The 18,828-nt window shown below is 33.7% G+C and overlaps 1 protein-coding gene across 1 annotated transcript in view; it reads left to right on the top strand.

The window, feature by feature from the left end:
• The window catches only part of camkmt (calmodulin-lysine N-methyltransferase), a 153,423-nt gene that overhangs the window by 119,506 nt on the left and 15,089 nt on the right, over positions 1-18,828 (top strand). Inside the window, exons 8-9 of the mRNA XM_073834076.1 lie at positions 1-25; positions 15,176-15,239. The exon at positions 1-25 is cut by the window's left edge and continues 50 nt beyond it. Of these exons, the coding sequence (XP_073690177.1) occupies positions 1-25; positions 15,176-15,239 (89 nt within the window). The remainder of the gene's footprint in view (positions 26-15,175; positions 15,240-18,828) is intronic.

The following is an 18,828-nucleotide window of genomic DNA, read 5'->3' as shown; positions in this document are numbered from 1 at the left end:
TTGACGTGGTGATGTGCGCTGACTGGTAGGTTGATCCTTTTGTTGAACTGTCAGTTCTTCAGAGATCCAGCGTCACCCAAAACATGACACCCATGCAATCCTTACACAACTGTAAGGATCTTTCAGGCCAAACTGCATGGGTATACGATTCTGAGCAGGCAAAGGGATTCTCTTTCCATTCTTACAGCGATTACAAAATAAATATCATATCTCACACTTTACTAGCATCTCCAGCCACAATATGTCTACACCCTCAATAAAAGTGTGCACCTTGTGTCCCGGTGATGTGGCATTAATATTCCTGCACCCGTAACGCTTATCAGATGGCAGCCATCAGCTCGCGGATGGCGCTGAATTATTTCCCCTCCGCCAGCTCCGCCAGGCATTTCCATTTTTCAGAAATTGCCTCTTTTTCATGCTTGGCGTCCCAGCAAATGGATGTCTTAGGCAAATTGCAAATAATTATGCCTGTGCAAGGAGAGAAAGAGAGCGAGAGAGAGATTGTGGAGCAATACAAACATTTCAATTAGCCAGGTCCTGAACATGTGGAACCATTGTTTTTTTCTCTCTCTCTCTCTCTCTCTCTCTCTCGTGTGTCTGTGTAAATGCGTTGTTGTGTGTGCATTACACTAGTCTTTTAAAATCGTTCGGATGTAAATTTTACTGCTGGTACATTCAGACTTCATTATGTAATGCGAGAAAATTTGATGTTGTTTGAATGCTATGTTGGATGGTTTGGGAAATCCAGCTTAGGGAGGCATCATGTCATCAAAGATGAACAGTTCTCTTTAGTCATGGAAAGGGATAGTTTACCCAAAAGTGAAAATTCTGTCATCATTTACTCACTCAAGTCACTCCAAACCTGTAGGACTGTTTGTGAGCCCACTATCTTTCATTATACAGTCAGAAGAAAAAGTTGAAACAATCTTCAAAATATCTTATTTCTTGTTTTCTCTCTCTTTTGTGTGTCTGTGTAAATGCATTGTTGTGTGTGCATTACATTAGTCTTTTACAATAGTTCTGATATAAATTTTACTACTGGTACAGCAGACTTCATTATGTAATGCAAGAAAATTTTATGTTGCTTTAATGCTATGTTGGAAAGTTTGGGAAATTCAACTTAAAGGAAGGACCATGTGATCAAAGATGAACAGTCCTCTTTATTTTCATAGATAGTTCACCCAAAAAATGTAAATTCTCTCATCATTTACTCACTCAAGTGAGTGTTTGACTTAATTTCTTCTGTATAACATATGTGACCCTGGACCACAAATTGGTGTATTTGTAGCAATAGTCAAAAATACACTGTATGTGTCAAACTGATCGATTTTTCTTTTATGCCAGAATTATTAGGATATTAAGTAAAGATCATGTTCCCTTAGGATATTTAGTAAATTTCCTTTCTACCGATGATGTATAAATCTCAATTTCAATTACATGTATAACTTGTTTTGTGGTCCACGGACCACGGTTATATATACAGTCAGAAAAAAATTTGAAACAATGTTCAAAATATCTAATTTCTTTTATTCAGATGAAAAAGTCACAGGTTTGGAATGACTTCCACTTTAATTCATGTTAAATTGTTTTCCAGTAATGTAATGTTTGCCAATATTTTATTCATTTATATTAAGTCTGCACATCAAATGCACAGAAATACAGGAGGTTATTATTAGTGAGATTTTATCGGTCCGTTTATTCTCGTCTGATTCTTTTTTAACGGTTCCTGCTCTCGTTGCGTGTTATAATAACCCTAATTAGCTCTTTAATTATATACATTTTCAAATCATACACATTTTCCTTATCAGCTTTTTTCTTAACAGTATTATAGTTTATTACATTGTTATTACATTGTTATAAGCCCAGCTCTAAACAGGATGTTCTTTGGCATTGTCTCTATCTAGCACAAAGTGGTGCGGCTGATGGAGGCGGGGTATAATGATACCTGTGTGTTCTCTGGCGATGATCACTAAAACCTGGTACAGCCTACTATTATTCTAATGTCAGACAAATGGCAGCTAATACGCAGGTAAAATGTGCAGCAGAGGGCCAGCATGAGATTGATTTGTGTGTAGTAAGGATATACTACGTGTGTGTGTGTGTCTGTGTGTGAAGAGAGAGAGAGTGGAAGAAGGTACGTGAGGATGAATCACGCCGCGTTGGCTGTCCCCCCGTTGCTTGCACTGGCAACTCATCTGTAATTGCCGTCGTCAGGAGAGTGATCGCTCGGCGATTAACGAACATAGCCATGCTGACGATCACCTGCGAAAAGGTCAACAGCCACACTTCTGCTCCGATTAATTATAGTCTTTCAGACAATCGTCAAGAAAGGCAGGACATAATGCGGCGGCGCTCACGCTAGGAGAAGAAAGAGAGAGAGATAGAGACGTAGTCTCAGCTATGATAGCAAAAGGTTCCTCCAAAAGACAGCCCTCTGTTTCACCTCGTCTTTGTCTTCACAAGACAATGCTATTCTTGTCTGAAAACTATGTTTTGTAGCTATGCTAAGAGTTGACAAAAGCATGAAATTAGCACTCAAGGCCCACAGCTCTTTACTTGACTTGTGCAGCTTTGTTTAAAATGATATTTCCTCATTGCTGAGAAGGTAAAAGACTGATATGCAGTTTTAACCCTTAAATGTATGAATGTTTCGCCAATCATTATTACGTATTTGGGTCATTAGCGACCCCAACCTATATATCCAGCACAGATAGATCTCTAACTTCTGCAATAGCAAAAAAAACCTCTCTTGATATTTTAAGAACAATTACATAAGAATAAAATAAAGCATATTTTGTTACCTTTTGAAACTTAGAAGGGTTCAATCTGAGCAGATGATTTTATAATCAGCGTCATCCTCAGAGCACACTTCCACAGTACATTCAGCATCTGGCTCATATTCACGATCTCAACCATATTCTCAAAACTCAATATTTTGTCAATATTTTGATCACTGACAGCTTATTCACCACCTCCACCATCAAATAACAATGACATTTATATTTTATTGCATACAGTAATTGCTCTGCAGTAAAGCCATTAAAACCAGTTCAGGTTTTGCTGATGATATTCTTTTGTTTTATGCCTGCGATAGTTATGATTGAAACATCACGTCGTTATTGTCCATCAAACAGTGCGTCATCGAGGAATAAAGATGAATTGCACGTATTAACTCATCAGGTATTTACATATTTTTGCACATATTTTATTTATTTTTATATATATATATATATATATATATATATATATATATATATATTGCATATACGCATGCACTATTACACACTATACACTTTTTACAAAAAAATTGTCAGAAAACAGATATTTTGCCATTTTTTTCTTGTTATATTGTTTATAATGAATAGATTGAGGAATACTAAGAAAGTTGATGTCAAATTTAAAAAAAATAAAGGAGGGAGAGTGTAGTGAATGACGTCCCGGGTTGCTAAAACCCTGAGGTATGCATTTAAGGGTTAATCGGACTGTCTCTTTCTCATGGGCCTTTTTAACATTGGATATGTATTGCTGGTCTGTGCTTTTATTTTGTAGTCTTTTAGTTTGTTCAGTCTTGTTCCTGTTTTCTGTTCCTCCCCTCATTATTCCCTGATTATCTGTGTCTGGAAATCACAAACTATCTGAGTAGGTACTACATTTAATGAAAACAAACTTTACAACCATTAAAAAAAGAATATTACGCATCCACCTTATTTTTGCTGTAAAAGTGGGCGCAACCATTTGTAAATTTTATGGGTCTGGCTTAGGTTCTCATCCACATCAAGCTGTTTTTAGCTGAACAAAACAGCTTGTTTTGCTGCTTGATATTGCAGATTGATGTGTCTTACCAAATAATTGTAATGTATTGTCTTAAATTATGAACACACTGGTTTATAGTGCAAACAGTTTTAGCATTTATGAATTTAGTTATTCTTCTCATTATGTTCCTATAGTGACTAATGAACTGGAAGTCTCGCCCATAGGTTTACTTTCATGTTGAAGAACTACACTTTGCCATATTGTCATGTGACCTTCACTTCGCCATGTTGTCATTGTCATGTGACCTTCACTGCCATTGACTGCTCTTCCTAATGCAATAGTCAAGAGTCCATCAGGTGTGCACTTTAGAATCCCGTGTGAAGCATTAGGTCACATTTTCCACTACTGTTTCATAAATACTATACATTTTTTTACTCTCTATGGTGGTAATCTTAGGTGAGCTCTGTTCTATTTTCTTGTTTCCCTGTTTCAGAGTTTCTTGTACTTTGTTGTTTTATTTCTAAAATGAGTACATTTGGATCTTGCTTGACCTCGTTTCTGAGTTCTCAGCATTACGGCACAAGAAATCTCTAAATGAAACATCGGCGTAACTGCTACAGCAGGGTTCTCAGAAAACTAAAGTGTTTTCTTGTTACTACATTGAGTATTTCTTTTAAAAACTACAGTAAATAAAAAGGTTGAGAGAGTGTGCCACTGAGGATTACAGTAATGCCAGTAGAATAATCATGCACTGAAATAATATTGCCTGTCTAGAGAGAAACGCAGTTGTTTTTGTTTTGTTGGTTTGAACCTCTTGTAGTGCTGTACAGTTTGGGGAAAAAATGTAAATTCCTTTTTTTTTTTTTTTTTTTTTTTTTTTAATAATTACGATTTGGAATTGTTTACCCCAGGGTTTGCTGTGCTTGTTTGTAAATTTTTGTGATTATATATAAATATGACTATAAAATAGTAGTAGTAATAATAACAATAGCTATTATTGTTAATAAATAAGTACTATTTTTTTTGAGAGACCATGAAGCTTTTTTGACACAAAACCACAAAGAGACATTAAAAAATTAGTTCACTTTCAGAATAAAAATTTCCTGATAATTTACTCAACCTCATGTCATCTAAGATGTTCATGTCTTTCTTTGTAAAGGTCAGAAAAAAAATAAGGTTTTTAAGGAAAACATTCCAGGATTTTTCTCCATATAGTGGACTTTAATAACGGGTTAAAGGCCCAAATTGCATTTTCAATGTAGCTTCAAAAGGTTTTACACAATCCAAGCCGAGGAATAAAAATCTTATCTAGCGAAGCAATCGATAATTTTCTAAAAAAAAAAAAAAAAAAAAAAAAAAATTATATACTTTTTAACCACAAATGCTCATGTTGCACTAACTCGACGTCATGCATTACATAGTCACTTTGGAAAGGTCACACGTGATGTAGGCGGACGTACCGACCGAGTGTTTACAAAGCAAATGTGGAAAGTCAAAGCCCTTTACAAAAAAAAAAGGTAAAACAACGATGTTGGACGATTTGGCAGTTTTTTTGCTATACACTACCTTTTTAAACTGTAGTACACAGGCAAAGAACTAACTGGTGGGTTTGGTGTCAAAAAGCTAAAATTCTTTAGTTTCGTCTGACCATAGAAGCCAGTCCTGTTTAAAGTTCCAGTCGTGTCTGACAGCTGAATATGCTGGAGTTTGTTTTTGGGTGAGCGAGGAAGATTTTTCTTGAAACCCTCTGAAACAACATCTGGTGTTGTAGGGGCTGTTTAATAAATTTAATTTTAGGCTTTCTGACCCCAATTCTCCAGCTGTGATCCTTGGAGAGTCTTTGGCCCCTCAAAGCCTCCTCCTCATTGGTATTAGGATGATATAGACACATGTCCTCTTCCAGGCAGATTTGTAACATCTTTAGTTGATTGGAACTAATTATTGCCCTAATGGTGGAAATGGGGATTTAGCACCCAGGTGTGCTAAAACAATTTTTTTAAATAATAATGGGAATATACTAATGGGAGATATTTTACTTAGACAAATTTCTAGGGATGCCAAAAATTGTGGCCAACGTGAACTAGAGAAAAACATTTATTTCATAATGGGATTCCCCTCCCAGTTTCCAACGTTTTACTTCAATGAATTGTGAATTTTTTTTAATGAAAGATCTAAAGCAGGGGTCCCCAAACTAAGGCCCGGGGGCCAGATGCGGCCCGCCCCCACATTTGGACTGGCCCTCTGAACAATGGCTTTCAAACTAAAATTCCCCTTAGTTATTAACATAGCCTAATTATTTGTTAAATTCATCAACAGAATGGTACATTCAACGTAATGTGTCATCGCAATCTAACAGGTGATGCACGAGGCAGCTAGAAACAATTAAATGACACTATAGCATTTGAGGAATTTGACGTGTGATTCAAAAATACAGTGGACCAACAATAGAAGATGAGATTGACCTTGGTTTCCAAATGAAACACAAAACTTGCTCTCATCTGAAAAGAGGACTTTAGACCACTAGGTAACAGTCCATTTCTTCTTCTCCTTAGCCCAGGTATGATGCCTCTGATGTTGTCTGTGGTTCAGGAGTGGCTTAGCAAGAGGAATACGACAACTGTAGCCAAATTCCTGACACATCTGTGTGTGTAGTGCAGTGGCGATTTCTTTAAGACTGCAAGGGAAGCTCAGCTTCCCCTATAATGTCACAAAATTAATGGTCAAATTACGTACTATTGTATTAACATTTTATTGACTAAAAATGCGTTAGAAAACGTTCATCTCAAAGACGAATTCGTTCAGAATCAGTTAGATATAGCAGGTCGGCTGACTTGATTTTCTTCTCATACATTCCCGTAGCGTCACAGTGCATTTCCCCATTGAAGCCCAGCGTCCATTGACTTCAATGGGGCTGCTTTGAACGTTTTTTTTCAGTGCTTTGAAACTAGACGGTCATTGGATAAACGCTGCGATTATGTCCCGCCCACGGACGCTCAGCGTCTCTGGGGGTGAATGAGGAGTGGGCTGGCCTGGACGCTGAGCTTCTGCGTGATGATTGGAGGGTCTGTCGAAAGATTGCATGTCCTTTTGACTGACAGCGATTTTGTCCTATAAGGAATCGCTGAAGCTATTCGTTCGCGCTCTCTGCAGCCGCTCAGTCCCATCGTGGATTTCTCAAGTTCAGTCGAAATAAAAACTGCTGCAACCTATTTCTTTATATTTGCTTGGCGAAATTGCTTGATTTTCATCATACATTTCACACAATTATACACCACATTCCTTGTTTCACTTTTACAGAGTTTAATATTTTTTTTAGATCATTCATTCATATGAAACTGCACACGAAAAGTCACTGGAAAAGACGCCTAGTTGGTACGACAGGGTCACAGACCATTTTCTTGAAAAGGAACGTAGGGCAGAATTTACTTTTAAATAAATAGACAATTTTATGATGTAGACCGAAAATGAGCTTCCCCTATTTGACAGACCAGTAGCCGCCACTGGTGTAGTGGCTCTTGATGCCTTGACCCCAGCCTCAGTCCATTCCTTGTGAAGTTCACCCAAAATCTTGAATCGATTTTGCTTAACAAGCCTCTCAAGGCTGCGCTTCTCTCGGTTGGTGATTTTCTTCTACACTTTTTCCTTCCACTCAACTTTCTGTTAACATGCTTGGATGCAGCACTCTGTGAACAGCCAGCTTCTTTGGCAATGAATGTTTGTGGCTTACCCTGCTTGTGAAGGGTGTCAATGATTATCTTCTGGACAACTGTCAGATCAGCAGTCTTCTCCATGATTGTGTAGCCTAGTGAACCAAACTGAGAGACCATTTTGATGGCTCAGGAAACCTTTGCAGGTGTTTTGAGTTGATTAGCTGATTGGCATGTCACCATATTCTAATTTGTTGAGAGTGAATTTCTGTTAAATGAGAGCCAGATCATCACAATTAAAAGAACCAAAGACTTAAACTACTTCACTCTGTGTGCATTAAATTTATTTAATACACAAGTTTCACAATTTGAGTTGAATTACTGAAATAAATGAACTTTTCCATGACATTCTAATTTGAGATGCACCTGTATATCTTTTGAAAAAAATGATCATTTGTCTGTGTGGTGCATAATAAAATAATAAACTATTCTAGCATTAAAAGGGATAAAAAATACAGGTAAAATCATAATAAAATAATAAGATTCAATAGTAGTCAGTCCGGCCCATGGAATTTTCTTTTATAAACTGACACGGCCCCCCATTAAAGAAAAGAAAATTATGTGGCCCACTCAGAAAAAAGTTTGGGGACCCCTGATCTAAAGGATAAACAATGCAGATTTATTTTCACAGCCACTTTTACTCATTTTTACCAAGGGTGCCAATATTAATGGAGGGCCCTGTAAAATCATTATTCCTCGGCTAGGATTGTGTAGAGCCTTTTGAAGTTGCATTGAAACTGCAAATTTGGACCTTCAACCTGTTGATCCCCATTGAAGTCCACAATATGGTGAACAATTCTGGAATGTTTTCTTAAAGTAAACATGTTTTCAATGTTAAACTTTCAGCTTAACTTTGCCTTTGCAAATGTATGTCCAAGCAGAAGTATCTTATAACTTTTATTCAGTGTTTTCATTAGCATTTATATTGAATATGTCAACTACTGATGTTTTAAGTTTCGTATACATTATATAATGTGTTTTAATGACATGTAATGGTTTAAATTGTAACCCATTTCTGTTCAGCTTCATTTCTATAGTGGCTACATGTAAACATGCTCGCAGGGAGTCTGTTTTAAAGTGCTATGGAATGGCACTCTGGAAAAACACGATGTATCCCATCACTTAGATCCTTAGTTGGAATCGCAGTAACACCAGGCTAGGGTCAAGCACGTGAAGAAGCAGTCAGCCGTGCTCCATGATAAGTGAATCAGTCATCAGAATCCTCCACTTGATCCCCCTAGCAGTTCCCATGGCGATGGGTGCCTGACACTAACAGGTGAATCGCCATACAATATGTGTGTGAGATTCCCTTAGGTGAAAACCAATTCTTGTGTAATCATGTCTGTTGAATTTGAGGGGAAACATCCTTTAATAAAACATTGCTGTCTATGAAGTAATGTTTTGTGACCTCCCACAGCAGGTGAACCAAAAGTGAGAGTGCATGTCTTTTAGCGATCCCTGGTTTATACTACTGCTTTAGAGTACATACACACACAGAGAACAATGAAGCACTTTGCTACACAAGCACATAGTGTAATTTAAGCGTCTGGTGTGAATTCTTGCAGTGGCCTTGTTGCGTTCACTGCTGTAGTGATTGACTGACTGAGACAGCTTGGCTTTCTCTAAGCTTCTGTCTCTGGACTCAAGATAAAAGTGTTTGTGCTTGTTTATTTTTATTTGTTTATTTAAGTTTTTAAAAAAGTTACTCTGTTATGTAGCTGATTTCTTTCTATCACCTTTTCTTGTTTACTTTGCCCCTTTATTGAGTATAGTGCCAGTGCTGGCTCATTTTGTGCTATATTTTTTTCTTTCTAAAGACATGGCGAGAGAGAGATTTATTTACATCTGTGTATTTTTAGAGCACCCCACCTTAACCACCTAAGTATGATATTTTGTCACCTGCCTTGCTGTATTGTTTAGACCTTTTAACTATAATAATAGCACACAGGAAAAAATAATAAAATAAGGCAACACATAAAAGTGCTTTAAAAATAGCACACAAATGGGACTGGTCAATAATTTTTCCAATAGCTCTGAAAAATGGTATAATTTACCAGTTATTTAGATGTCGTTTAGATAAATTGGCCACAGCATTCACAGCATTCACAGCATTTCAGTGTTGATTTCTGTACAGTTGTATTTCAAGGTTTGAAGCTTCATAAAATTTTAGTCAGCTGAATTAGTGAATCGATAATAAACACAAACATACAAACCGATGAGAATGGATGTGAGAATATGTGATGTTTGATGACGTTGTTTTTCTCAGAATTGTGTGATATAAGTTATAAAGTCTGAACAGTGGGATATAAACTTGCAATTGTGCGAAATCGTCAGAATTCCGACATAAAAACTCACAATTCTGACTCTTTCTCACAAATGTGAATTTGTATCTTTCAGTTGTGACTTTCTTTTTTTGCTAAGCGATTTTACATTTCGCAATTCAGACTTTTTTTCTCTGAATTGCGTGATATAAACTCAATTGCGAGTTATAAAGTCAGAACAGTGGGATATAAACTTGCAATTATGAGAAATTTTCAGAATTACGAGATAAAAACTCACAGTTCTGACTTTTTCTCACAAATGTGAGTTTGTATCTTGTAGTTCAGACTTTTTCTTTCTTGCAAAGCGATTTTACATCTCGCAATTTGGACTTTTTTTCTCTGAATTGCTTGATATAAACTCACAATTACGAGTTATAAAGTCAGAATAGTGGGATAAACTTGCAGTTGCGAGAAATCAAGTCAGAATTGTCAGATAAAAACTCACTATTCTGACTTTTATTCTCGCAAATGTGAGTTTGTATCTTGCAATTCTGACTTTTTTTCTCGCAAAGCAAGTTTACATCTGGCAATTATTACTTTTTTTTCTCATAATTGCGTGATATAAATTTACAGTTGCGAGTTATAAAGTCAGAACAGTGGGATATAAACTTGCAATTATGAGAAATCATCAGTATTGCGAGATAAAAACTCACAATTCTGACTTTTTTCTCACAAATGTGAGTTTGTATCTTGCAGTTCTGACTTTCTTTCCTGCAAAGCGAGTTCACATCTTGCAGTTCTAACTTTTTTTCTGAATTGCATGATATAAACTCACAATTGCGAGTTAAAAAGCCATAATAGTGAGATAAAAACTTGCAGTTGTAAGGAATCAAGTCCGAATTGCGAGATAAAACTCACAATTCCGACTTTTTTTCTCGCAAAGTGAGTTTACGTCTCGCAATTCTGACTTTTTTCTCAGAACTGTGAGATATGAACTTGCAATTGTGAGAAATCGAGAAAATTGCAAGAAATGAAGTCAGAATTGCGAGATATAATCTCACAATTCAGATTTTTTTATCTTGCAAAACAAGTTTATAACTTCACAATTCTTCACAAAACTTTTTTCTGAATTGCGTGATATAAACTCACAATTGCAAGTTATAAAGTCATAATAGTGAGATAAAAACTTGCAATTGTGAGAAATCAAGTCAGAATTGCGAGCTAAAAACTCACAATTCTGTCTTTTTTTCTTGCAAAGCGAGTTTATAACTTCACAATTCTGACTTTTTTTTCTCAGAATTGTATGATATAAACTCACAATTGTGAGTTATAAAGTCAGAATAGTGTAATATAAACTTGCAAAATAAAAGTCATAATTGCAAGATAAAAACACAATTCTGACTCTTTTTCTTAGAAATGTAAGTTTGTATCTTGCAGTTCTGACTTTTTTCTCAGAATTGTGTGATATAAATTCACGACTTATAAAGTCAGAATAGTGGGATATAAACTTGCAGTTGCTAAAAATCAAGTCAGAATTGCGAGATAAAAACTCACAATTCTGACCTTTTTTGCAAAGCGAGTTTACATCTCACAATTCTGACTTTTTTTCTTAGAACTGTGAGATATGAACTTGCAATTGTGAGAAATCAAGAATATTGTGAGAAATAAAGTCAGAATTGCGAGATATAAACTCACAATTCTGCCTTTTTTTCTTGCAAAGTGAGTTTATAACTTTGCAATTCTGACTTTTTTTTCTCAGAATTGTATGATATAAATTGTGAGTTATAAAGTCAAAATAGTATGATTAAACTTGCAATTGTGAGAAATCGAGTCAGAATTGCAAGATAAGAACACAATTCTGACTTTTTTTTCTTAGAAATCTAAGTTTGTATCTTGCAGTTCTGACTTTTTTCTCAGAATTGCGTGATATAAACTCACGACTTATAAAGTCAGAATAGTGGGATATAAACTGGTAGTTGCGTAAAAAAAAAAGTCAGAATTGCAAGAACTCACAAAAAAACTCACAATTCTGACATTTTTTGCAAAACAAGTTTACATCTCACAATTCTGATTTTTTCCCTGCAATTCTAAGTTTTTTTTCTCTCAACTGTGAGTTTATATGTCACAGTTCTAAGAAAAAAAGAATGTTTACAAATGCAAAATGTAAACTTTCTGCAATTACGAGAAAGTGTCACAATTACCTTTTTTTTTAATTCAGTGGTGAAAATGGGCTTCCATAAATACTTGACTAAAATGATTTGTGATTTTAAACCTTTTAACATTAAGGTTCATATTTAAATGTAGTTTGTACATTAAAAAAAATAAAAAATAAATAAAATTGTATTGTAAATAAAAACAATATGTAATTAAAAATGTAATTTAAAAATTAATAATAAAAAAAATAAAATAAAAACTAGCCATCAAGTATCCATGAAGGAAATGTAATGTATATGTGTAAAAACACCTCCACATAAGAAGGGTTTTTCTCTAATCTTCAATAATGTCAGTCATCTTAGCGTAAGCTCCTACTGATGGTATGGTTTTTATGAGTCATTTATTTGCCCTCACTTTAGGTTTCATTGAGGGGATGGAGGGTTAATGCACTCTAGATTAGATCAGATCAGATCAAGTATTAAAACCCACCCATGTTTTAATCTTACTACCATCACCTTCAGATTAGCACAGCCAAAAATATTTCAAGACAAGCCACATTTGAAGTGTAAGGTTTCACTTAGAGTTATGTACTTCTGTAATATGCTACCACGCTTCTATTTATAGCATTGTAAATGCACTATTCACACAGGCCATGTAAGAGAGCAGGATTTGAATGTCAGTAAACTGCTGGTGAGAATGACGACAACAATACCAACAAGCAAATCTTGTTGGTCTTGTGGCCCAAGACTCTGACTTTGATGCTGGTGCTGTTGTCATTAGCAGTTTAATAAACAGAAAATACTTTTAATGAACACTTTTTTGAGAATAAATGAAAGGCAAGTATTACATCACTGATAGGTCAATATATGGAAGTAAAGGAGGAAGTACCATTGGTAAATTGGGAAGGGTTTTGTTTGACGTACCCTGTCAAGGCCAGTGTAGCCAGTCTGCATTCCTGATCTTTCACCCCTAAACTCACCCTCTATTGTCCGGATTGACCTACTCCACCCAAAACACTGGGTCAAGAGTTGAACTGCTAATGAAACGCTTCGAGCCATCAGACTCGTGACCGCTAGACGTGGCCAGTGAGATCACAAAAATAAGGTTTAATCAACATAACTCTGACCTTTGAACCCTAGCAATGGAGAGCAGTGTTTTTAGCAGGATCAGAGGTGAGTGGACTATTTTGCTAGTTGAAAGTTCAAAAGTGAACTCAGTCTGGAACATGGTTTGCTCTTTGAAAAATAGCTGTAGAATAGTAAAAAAGCATAATGATATAAACCGATGCATTAAACTGATCAATGGTGACAGTTAGGACACTTGTAATGTTACAAAAGTATTATTTTAGAATGTTGTTCAATTAACTTTCTATACATCAAAGAACATAACATATATATATGCCAGCCACAGTTTTGGAATAATTAGGATTTTTTTTAATGTTTTTGAAAGTAGTCTTTTATACCTATGGAAGCCCGTTTCCGCCACTGAATAAAAAAGGCAACTGCAACTTTTTATCTCACAATTGTGACTTTTTTTTTCTTTAAATTTCTTTTTCACAATTCTCTTTTATTCTGAGAATTGCGAAAAAAGTCAGAATTGCAAGATACAAACTCGCAATTGCAAGTAAAAAGGTTAGTAAGGTTGTGAAATTAAAATTCGCACGAACCTTTTTAAAGTCAGACAAAAAGTCTGAATCACAAAATATAAATTGGCAATTGCTAGAAATAAAGTCTGAATTGCAAGTTTTTATTTTCCAGTTCTGAGTAAAAATTTACATTTGCGAGAAAAAAATGTCAGAATTGCAAGATACAAACTTGCAATTGCAAAAAAGTCAGAATTACGAGTTTTTATCTCACAATTCTGAGAAAAAAGACAGAATTGCAAGATACTAACTGACATGTAATAGAAAAAAAGTCAAGTGCAAGATACTCGCATTTTTGAGAAAAAAGTCAGAATTGCAAGTTTTTCAAAATTCTGAGAAAAAAGTCAGAATTGCAAGTTTTTATCTTCCAATTCTGAGAAAAAAGTCAGAATTGCAAGATACAAACTCACATTTGCGAGAAAAAAAGTACAAACTTGCAATTGCAAAAAAGTCAGAAATACAAATTTAATCTCACAATTCAGAGAAAAAAAGTCAGAATTGCAAGATACAAACTCACATTTGCGAGAAAAAAAGTCAAGTGCAAGATACTCGCATTTTTGAGAAAAAGAGTCAGAATTGAAAGTTTATATCTTACAATTTACATACAATTACATACAATTACAATTTACTTACAGTTTACATTTATTTTTATCGCAAATGCGAGAATTTTAAATGTTTTATTCAATGGTGCAAACAGGCTTTCAAATATAAGTCCTAAAACACTAATATTAAAAAATAAAGTATTGCAAAAAAAAAAAAAAAAAGTAAACAATTTAAAACAGCTGTTTTCTATTTGAATATATTTAAAGGTGTGTATTATTCCTGTAATGGTATTTATATATGTGACCCTGGACCACAAAACCAGTCATAAGGTTAAATTTTACAAAACTGAGATGTATATATAATATGAAAGCTCAGTAAATAAGCTTTCTATTGATGTATGGTTTGTTAGGATAGGACAATATTTGGCCGAGATACATCTATTTGAAAATCTGGAATCTAAGGGTGCAAAAAATCAAAATCCTGAGAAAATCACCTTTAAAGTTGTCCAAATTAGGTTCTTAACAATGCATATTACTAATCAAAAATTACATTTTGATACATTTACAGTAGGAATTTTACAAAAAATCTTCATGGAACATGATCTTTACTTAATTTCCTAATGATTTTTGGCATAAAAGAAAAATCAATAATTTTGACCCATACAATGTATTTTTGGCTATTGCTACAAATATACCCCAGCGACTTAAGACTGGTTTTGTGGTCCAGGGTCACATATATGCATTTGATTGTAATTTGTATATTCTGTATGTAATTGTATGCGTCACTGAAGGGTTTTTGTTTTTCTGTTGCTTTGTATTAGTTTGTATCATGTTAACGCCACCTGATACTTCCTTGATCGTTCATCTCTGCTAGCGTGTGTTTTACCTTTGATTTGAATGCTGTCACGCCACTGAAACAAGATTTGTTCTCATCTGGGGGAAAAAAAGAGCATCTACATTTGCACATAGTTTTTTTTTTTTTTTTTTTTTTTTTGCCATGCTGGTGGATTTATTCGTAAACAGTGAAAATAAATAGCCTGCTGCTTTATCTGGAGCCATTATCGTTGCAATGCATTCTAATCTTTTGAGTTTTTCTGTTTCCTCTTTTTCTCTTAGCCTGTTTCTTGACCAGTACAGAAGCAGTCTGGTTGATGCACTAAGAAGATTACTGCGACCTGATGTAAGTGTGTGTGTGTGTGTGTGTGTGTGTGTGTGTGTGTGTGTGTGTGTGTGTGTGTGTGTGTGTGTGTGTGTGTGTGTGTGTGTGTGTGTGTGTGTGTGTGTGTGTGTGTGTGTGTGTGTGGACTCTCAGTAATTAGTTGGCATGCAGTGATTGAGCGAGTAATGGAATGGCAGGATTAATATCATGTAATACTTTAATACTTATTATGTGCAACTTAGATTGGGTCATCTCATCTATTTTATGCACTGCTCTAATCATAAGACCTGCAAGTCCTCTTTCATGCCCTTTTGATATAAGACCCTGAACAGCAAATGAAGAACACTTCAAAGATAACAACGGATTTGTATTTATCTTTAAGGTTTTTCATGAATTGTCTTTGATATTTGATGTCTTTATGTAAAGGGCTGTGGTGTGCTGTGTGTGTGTGTGTGTGTATGAGACTAAGAGAGAGAAAATGTATCTGAGGGGTGTTCCAAAAAAATAAAGAGTTACATTTGGATGTTTTTCAAGTAATCTTGATCAACTAAATTCTTGATTATTTAATGTGTTTACCATAACAAAAAAATAGACATACATGCATCACAGGAACATTGTGTCATTTCAAACAACAATAGTAGTTATAGTAATATAAATATAAAATAAAAAGGTAAAAAGAACAGCATTTATTCAAAATATAACAATAACAATTCCAACAATACTACACTAAATCAAACAACACTACCAGTCAAAAGTTTTTGAACAGTATGATTGTTTTCATTTTTTTTAAAGAGTTCTCTTCTGCTCACCAAGCCTGCATTTATTTGATCCAAAGTACAGCAAAAACGGTACATGTTTTAAAATATTTTTACTATTTACAATAACTGTTTTATATTTGAATATATTAAAAAATGTAATTTATTCCTGTGATTTCAAAGCTGAATTTTTAGCGTTTTTAGCATTACTCCAGTCACATGATACTTCAGAAATCATTCTAATATTCTGATTTGCTGCTCAAAATATATTATTATTATTATTATTAAGGTGAAAACAACTAAGTAGAATTTTTTCAAGTTTCTTTGATGAATAGAAAGTTCAGAAGAACAGCATTTATCTGACATAGAAATTTTTGTAACATCATAAATGTCTTTATCATCACTTTTGATCATACTGACTTCAAGCTTTTGAATGTTATGGTATATGATGTTACAAAAGTCTATTATTTCAGATAAATGCTTATCTTCTATTCATCAAAGAATCCTGAAAAAGTACTAGACTGTTTTAAATATTAATAATAATAATATTTAAAAAATGTTTCTTGAACAGCAAATCAGCATATTAGAATGATTTCTGAAGGATCGTGTAACACCGAAGTGTGATGCTGAAAATCTTGCTTTAATCACAGGAATAAATTACATTTTAAAATATATATTCGAATAGAAAGCAGTTATTTTAAATAGTAAAAAATATTCAGAATTGTATTGTTTTTGCTGTACTTTGTATCAAATAAATGCTTCTTTAAAAAAAAACATTACAAATCTTACTGTTCAAAAACTTTTGACTGGTAGTGTAAGTCTTTACTATCAACTTTCATCAATTTTATTAAATGATTTTTCTTTTTTTTTTTACATTTCATATTTTATATTAAGCACAGTCTTTGCTTACACTTTTGTCTCCTCAGTAATTAAGTACATACACAAAAATAGGGACAAAATTGTTGTGGTGAAAACAATGCTCTAGTTATGAGAAAACATTATTTCTTAAACAATACTATGTAGTATTTTATATTATTTAATATCTTTTTGTTAAATGTTATTTGTATATAATATATATTTATATAATATATTAAAATATAATATTTGTATGATTATAATATTTAGGATTTGCATATTTTAGAGTCTGTAAAAGGGTAAGCAAGGTGGCAGCAATAAATTGACAGCGTAGTAAAAGTTTCCAAGGCAAGTTTTAATATGACCACCACATAACAAAAAGATTGTTAAAGCTTTTAATAAAATATAAATTCTCCTAGTCAGGTAATAATAATGTGTCAAAACATTCATTCATTCAGTAAATGAAAATGTCTTGTTTTCCTGGCTCATTGTGTGGATAAGGGGTAAGACAGATTTATTGTTGTGATTTTCCCCACTGCACTGCTGACCAAATGTTTGAGCCGATTTATTGAAACCAATTAATTTTCCTCCTAATGACTCTAATTTGTTATTGTAAAATGCCAGCAGAGCATCCGGCCAGCATACACAGCCGATTAACACATCTGTAGATATGCTGGTTTGTGTATGTGTGTGCTTTCGGCATGCGTCCCGTGTGAAGTTTATGAAAAAACGAAAACATGTGTTGTATTGAGATGATCCTGTTCTCATGTTAGTAGTTGTTTGTTTCATTTTTGTCGTTGCCCGTTTAATTAAAGCAATAATATGAACAAAATATGAAATAATATTTAAAACCGAAGGATTTCAAAGAAACTTTGAACCTTTGGGTAATCCTCTTAGCTTGCCTGGTTGGTCTGGGCTTGTTGATCTATAAAGAGAGGGGATGCGCTTCCAGCCATTGATTGGATTAGGTGAGCTTTAATCTTTTTGTTTATTATCTAATATAATACCTGGGAGAAATCAAATAGAATGTAATGATGCAAACCGCCACGTACGGCGAGCGGGCTTTGAGACGCAGCGGAGACGAGCTGGGCCGGATGAAGAACAGAGCTCAACCCCCACACTAATACCACAAATTTTCATTTGAGGGATTAAAATCAACCTGCTAATTTTTTCTTTATTTGGTAAATTACTAGGCATTTATGGCCGTTAATTTTTTTGCAGTTTGGTTTGAAAGAGAAATGTCTTGCATTCAAACAGGTGTCCTAACTATCGTACTACCTCACCCTGCTTTTAATTGTTTTATAAAGCAGACAGGTGCCACGGTGTTTGGACTTTTTAGAGGAATCAACCTAAAAATAACTTATTTACAGTTGTCTTGGTAATTATTGGTAATTATGTAATAATTATATCATTAATATTATTTTATATATATTTAGTTGTATATAATAATTATTATTATTATCATTATTATTATATAAAACTAAATATAATTATTTATTAATTATGCTAATATTTTATATATTTTTTATTATTATTACTACTATTAGAAGCAATATGTGATTGAAAAAAATCTGATATTGAAAATATCAGTTATATAATATATATATATATATATATAGATATTATATGAATAATAATAATAATTATTATTATTATTATTATCATTATTATTGTTATTGTTATTAGAATAATACATTTATTATTATATTATTATTACAATAATACATGTTATTATTTTTATTATTATTAGAGCAATATGTGAGAAAATTGAAAAAATCTGATATTTTAATGTTGTGTAAATGATATTAGTATGATATTAATAATTCTTATTTATTATTACTATTATTATTATCATTATTATTATTATTAGAGCAATAATAAATGTTTATATGTAAGTATGTTGGTTATTACTATTATTAATTATTATTACTGTTAGAATAATAGATGATGAATGATAATTAGAATAATATTTATTATCAATATTATTATCATTATTATTA

Source organism: Garra rufa, chromosome 2, assembly GCF_049309525.1.
Source record: "Garra rufa chromosome 2, GarRuf1.0, whole genome shotgun sequence".
Classification (NCBI taxonomy): Eukaryota; Metazoa; Chordata; class Actinopteri; order Cypriniformes; family Cyprinidae; genus Garra; species Garra rufa.
Note: the sequence above shows the minus strand (reverse complement) of the source record. Positions and strands in the feature narration are given on the sequence as shown.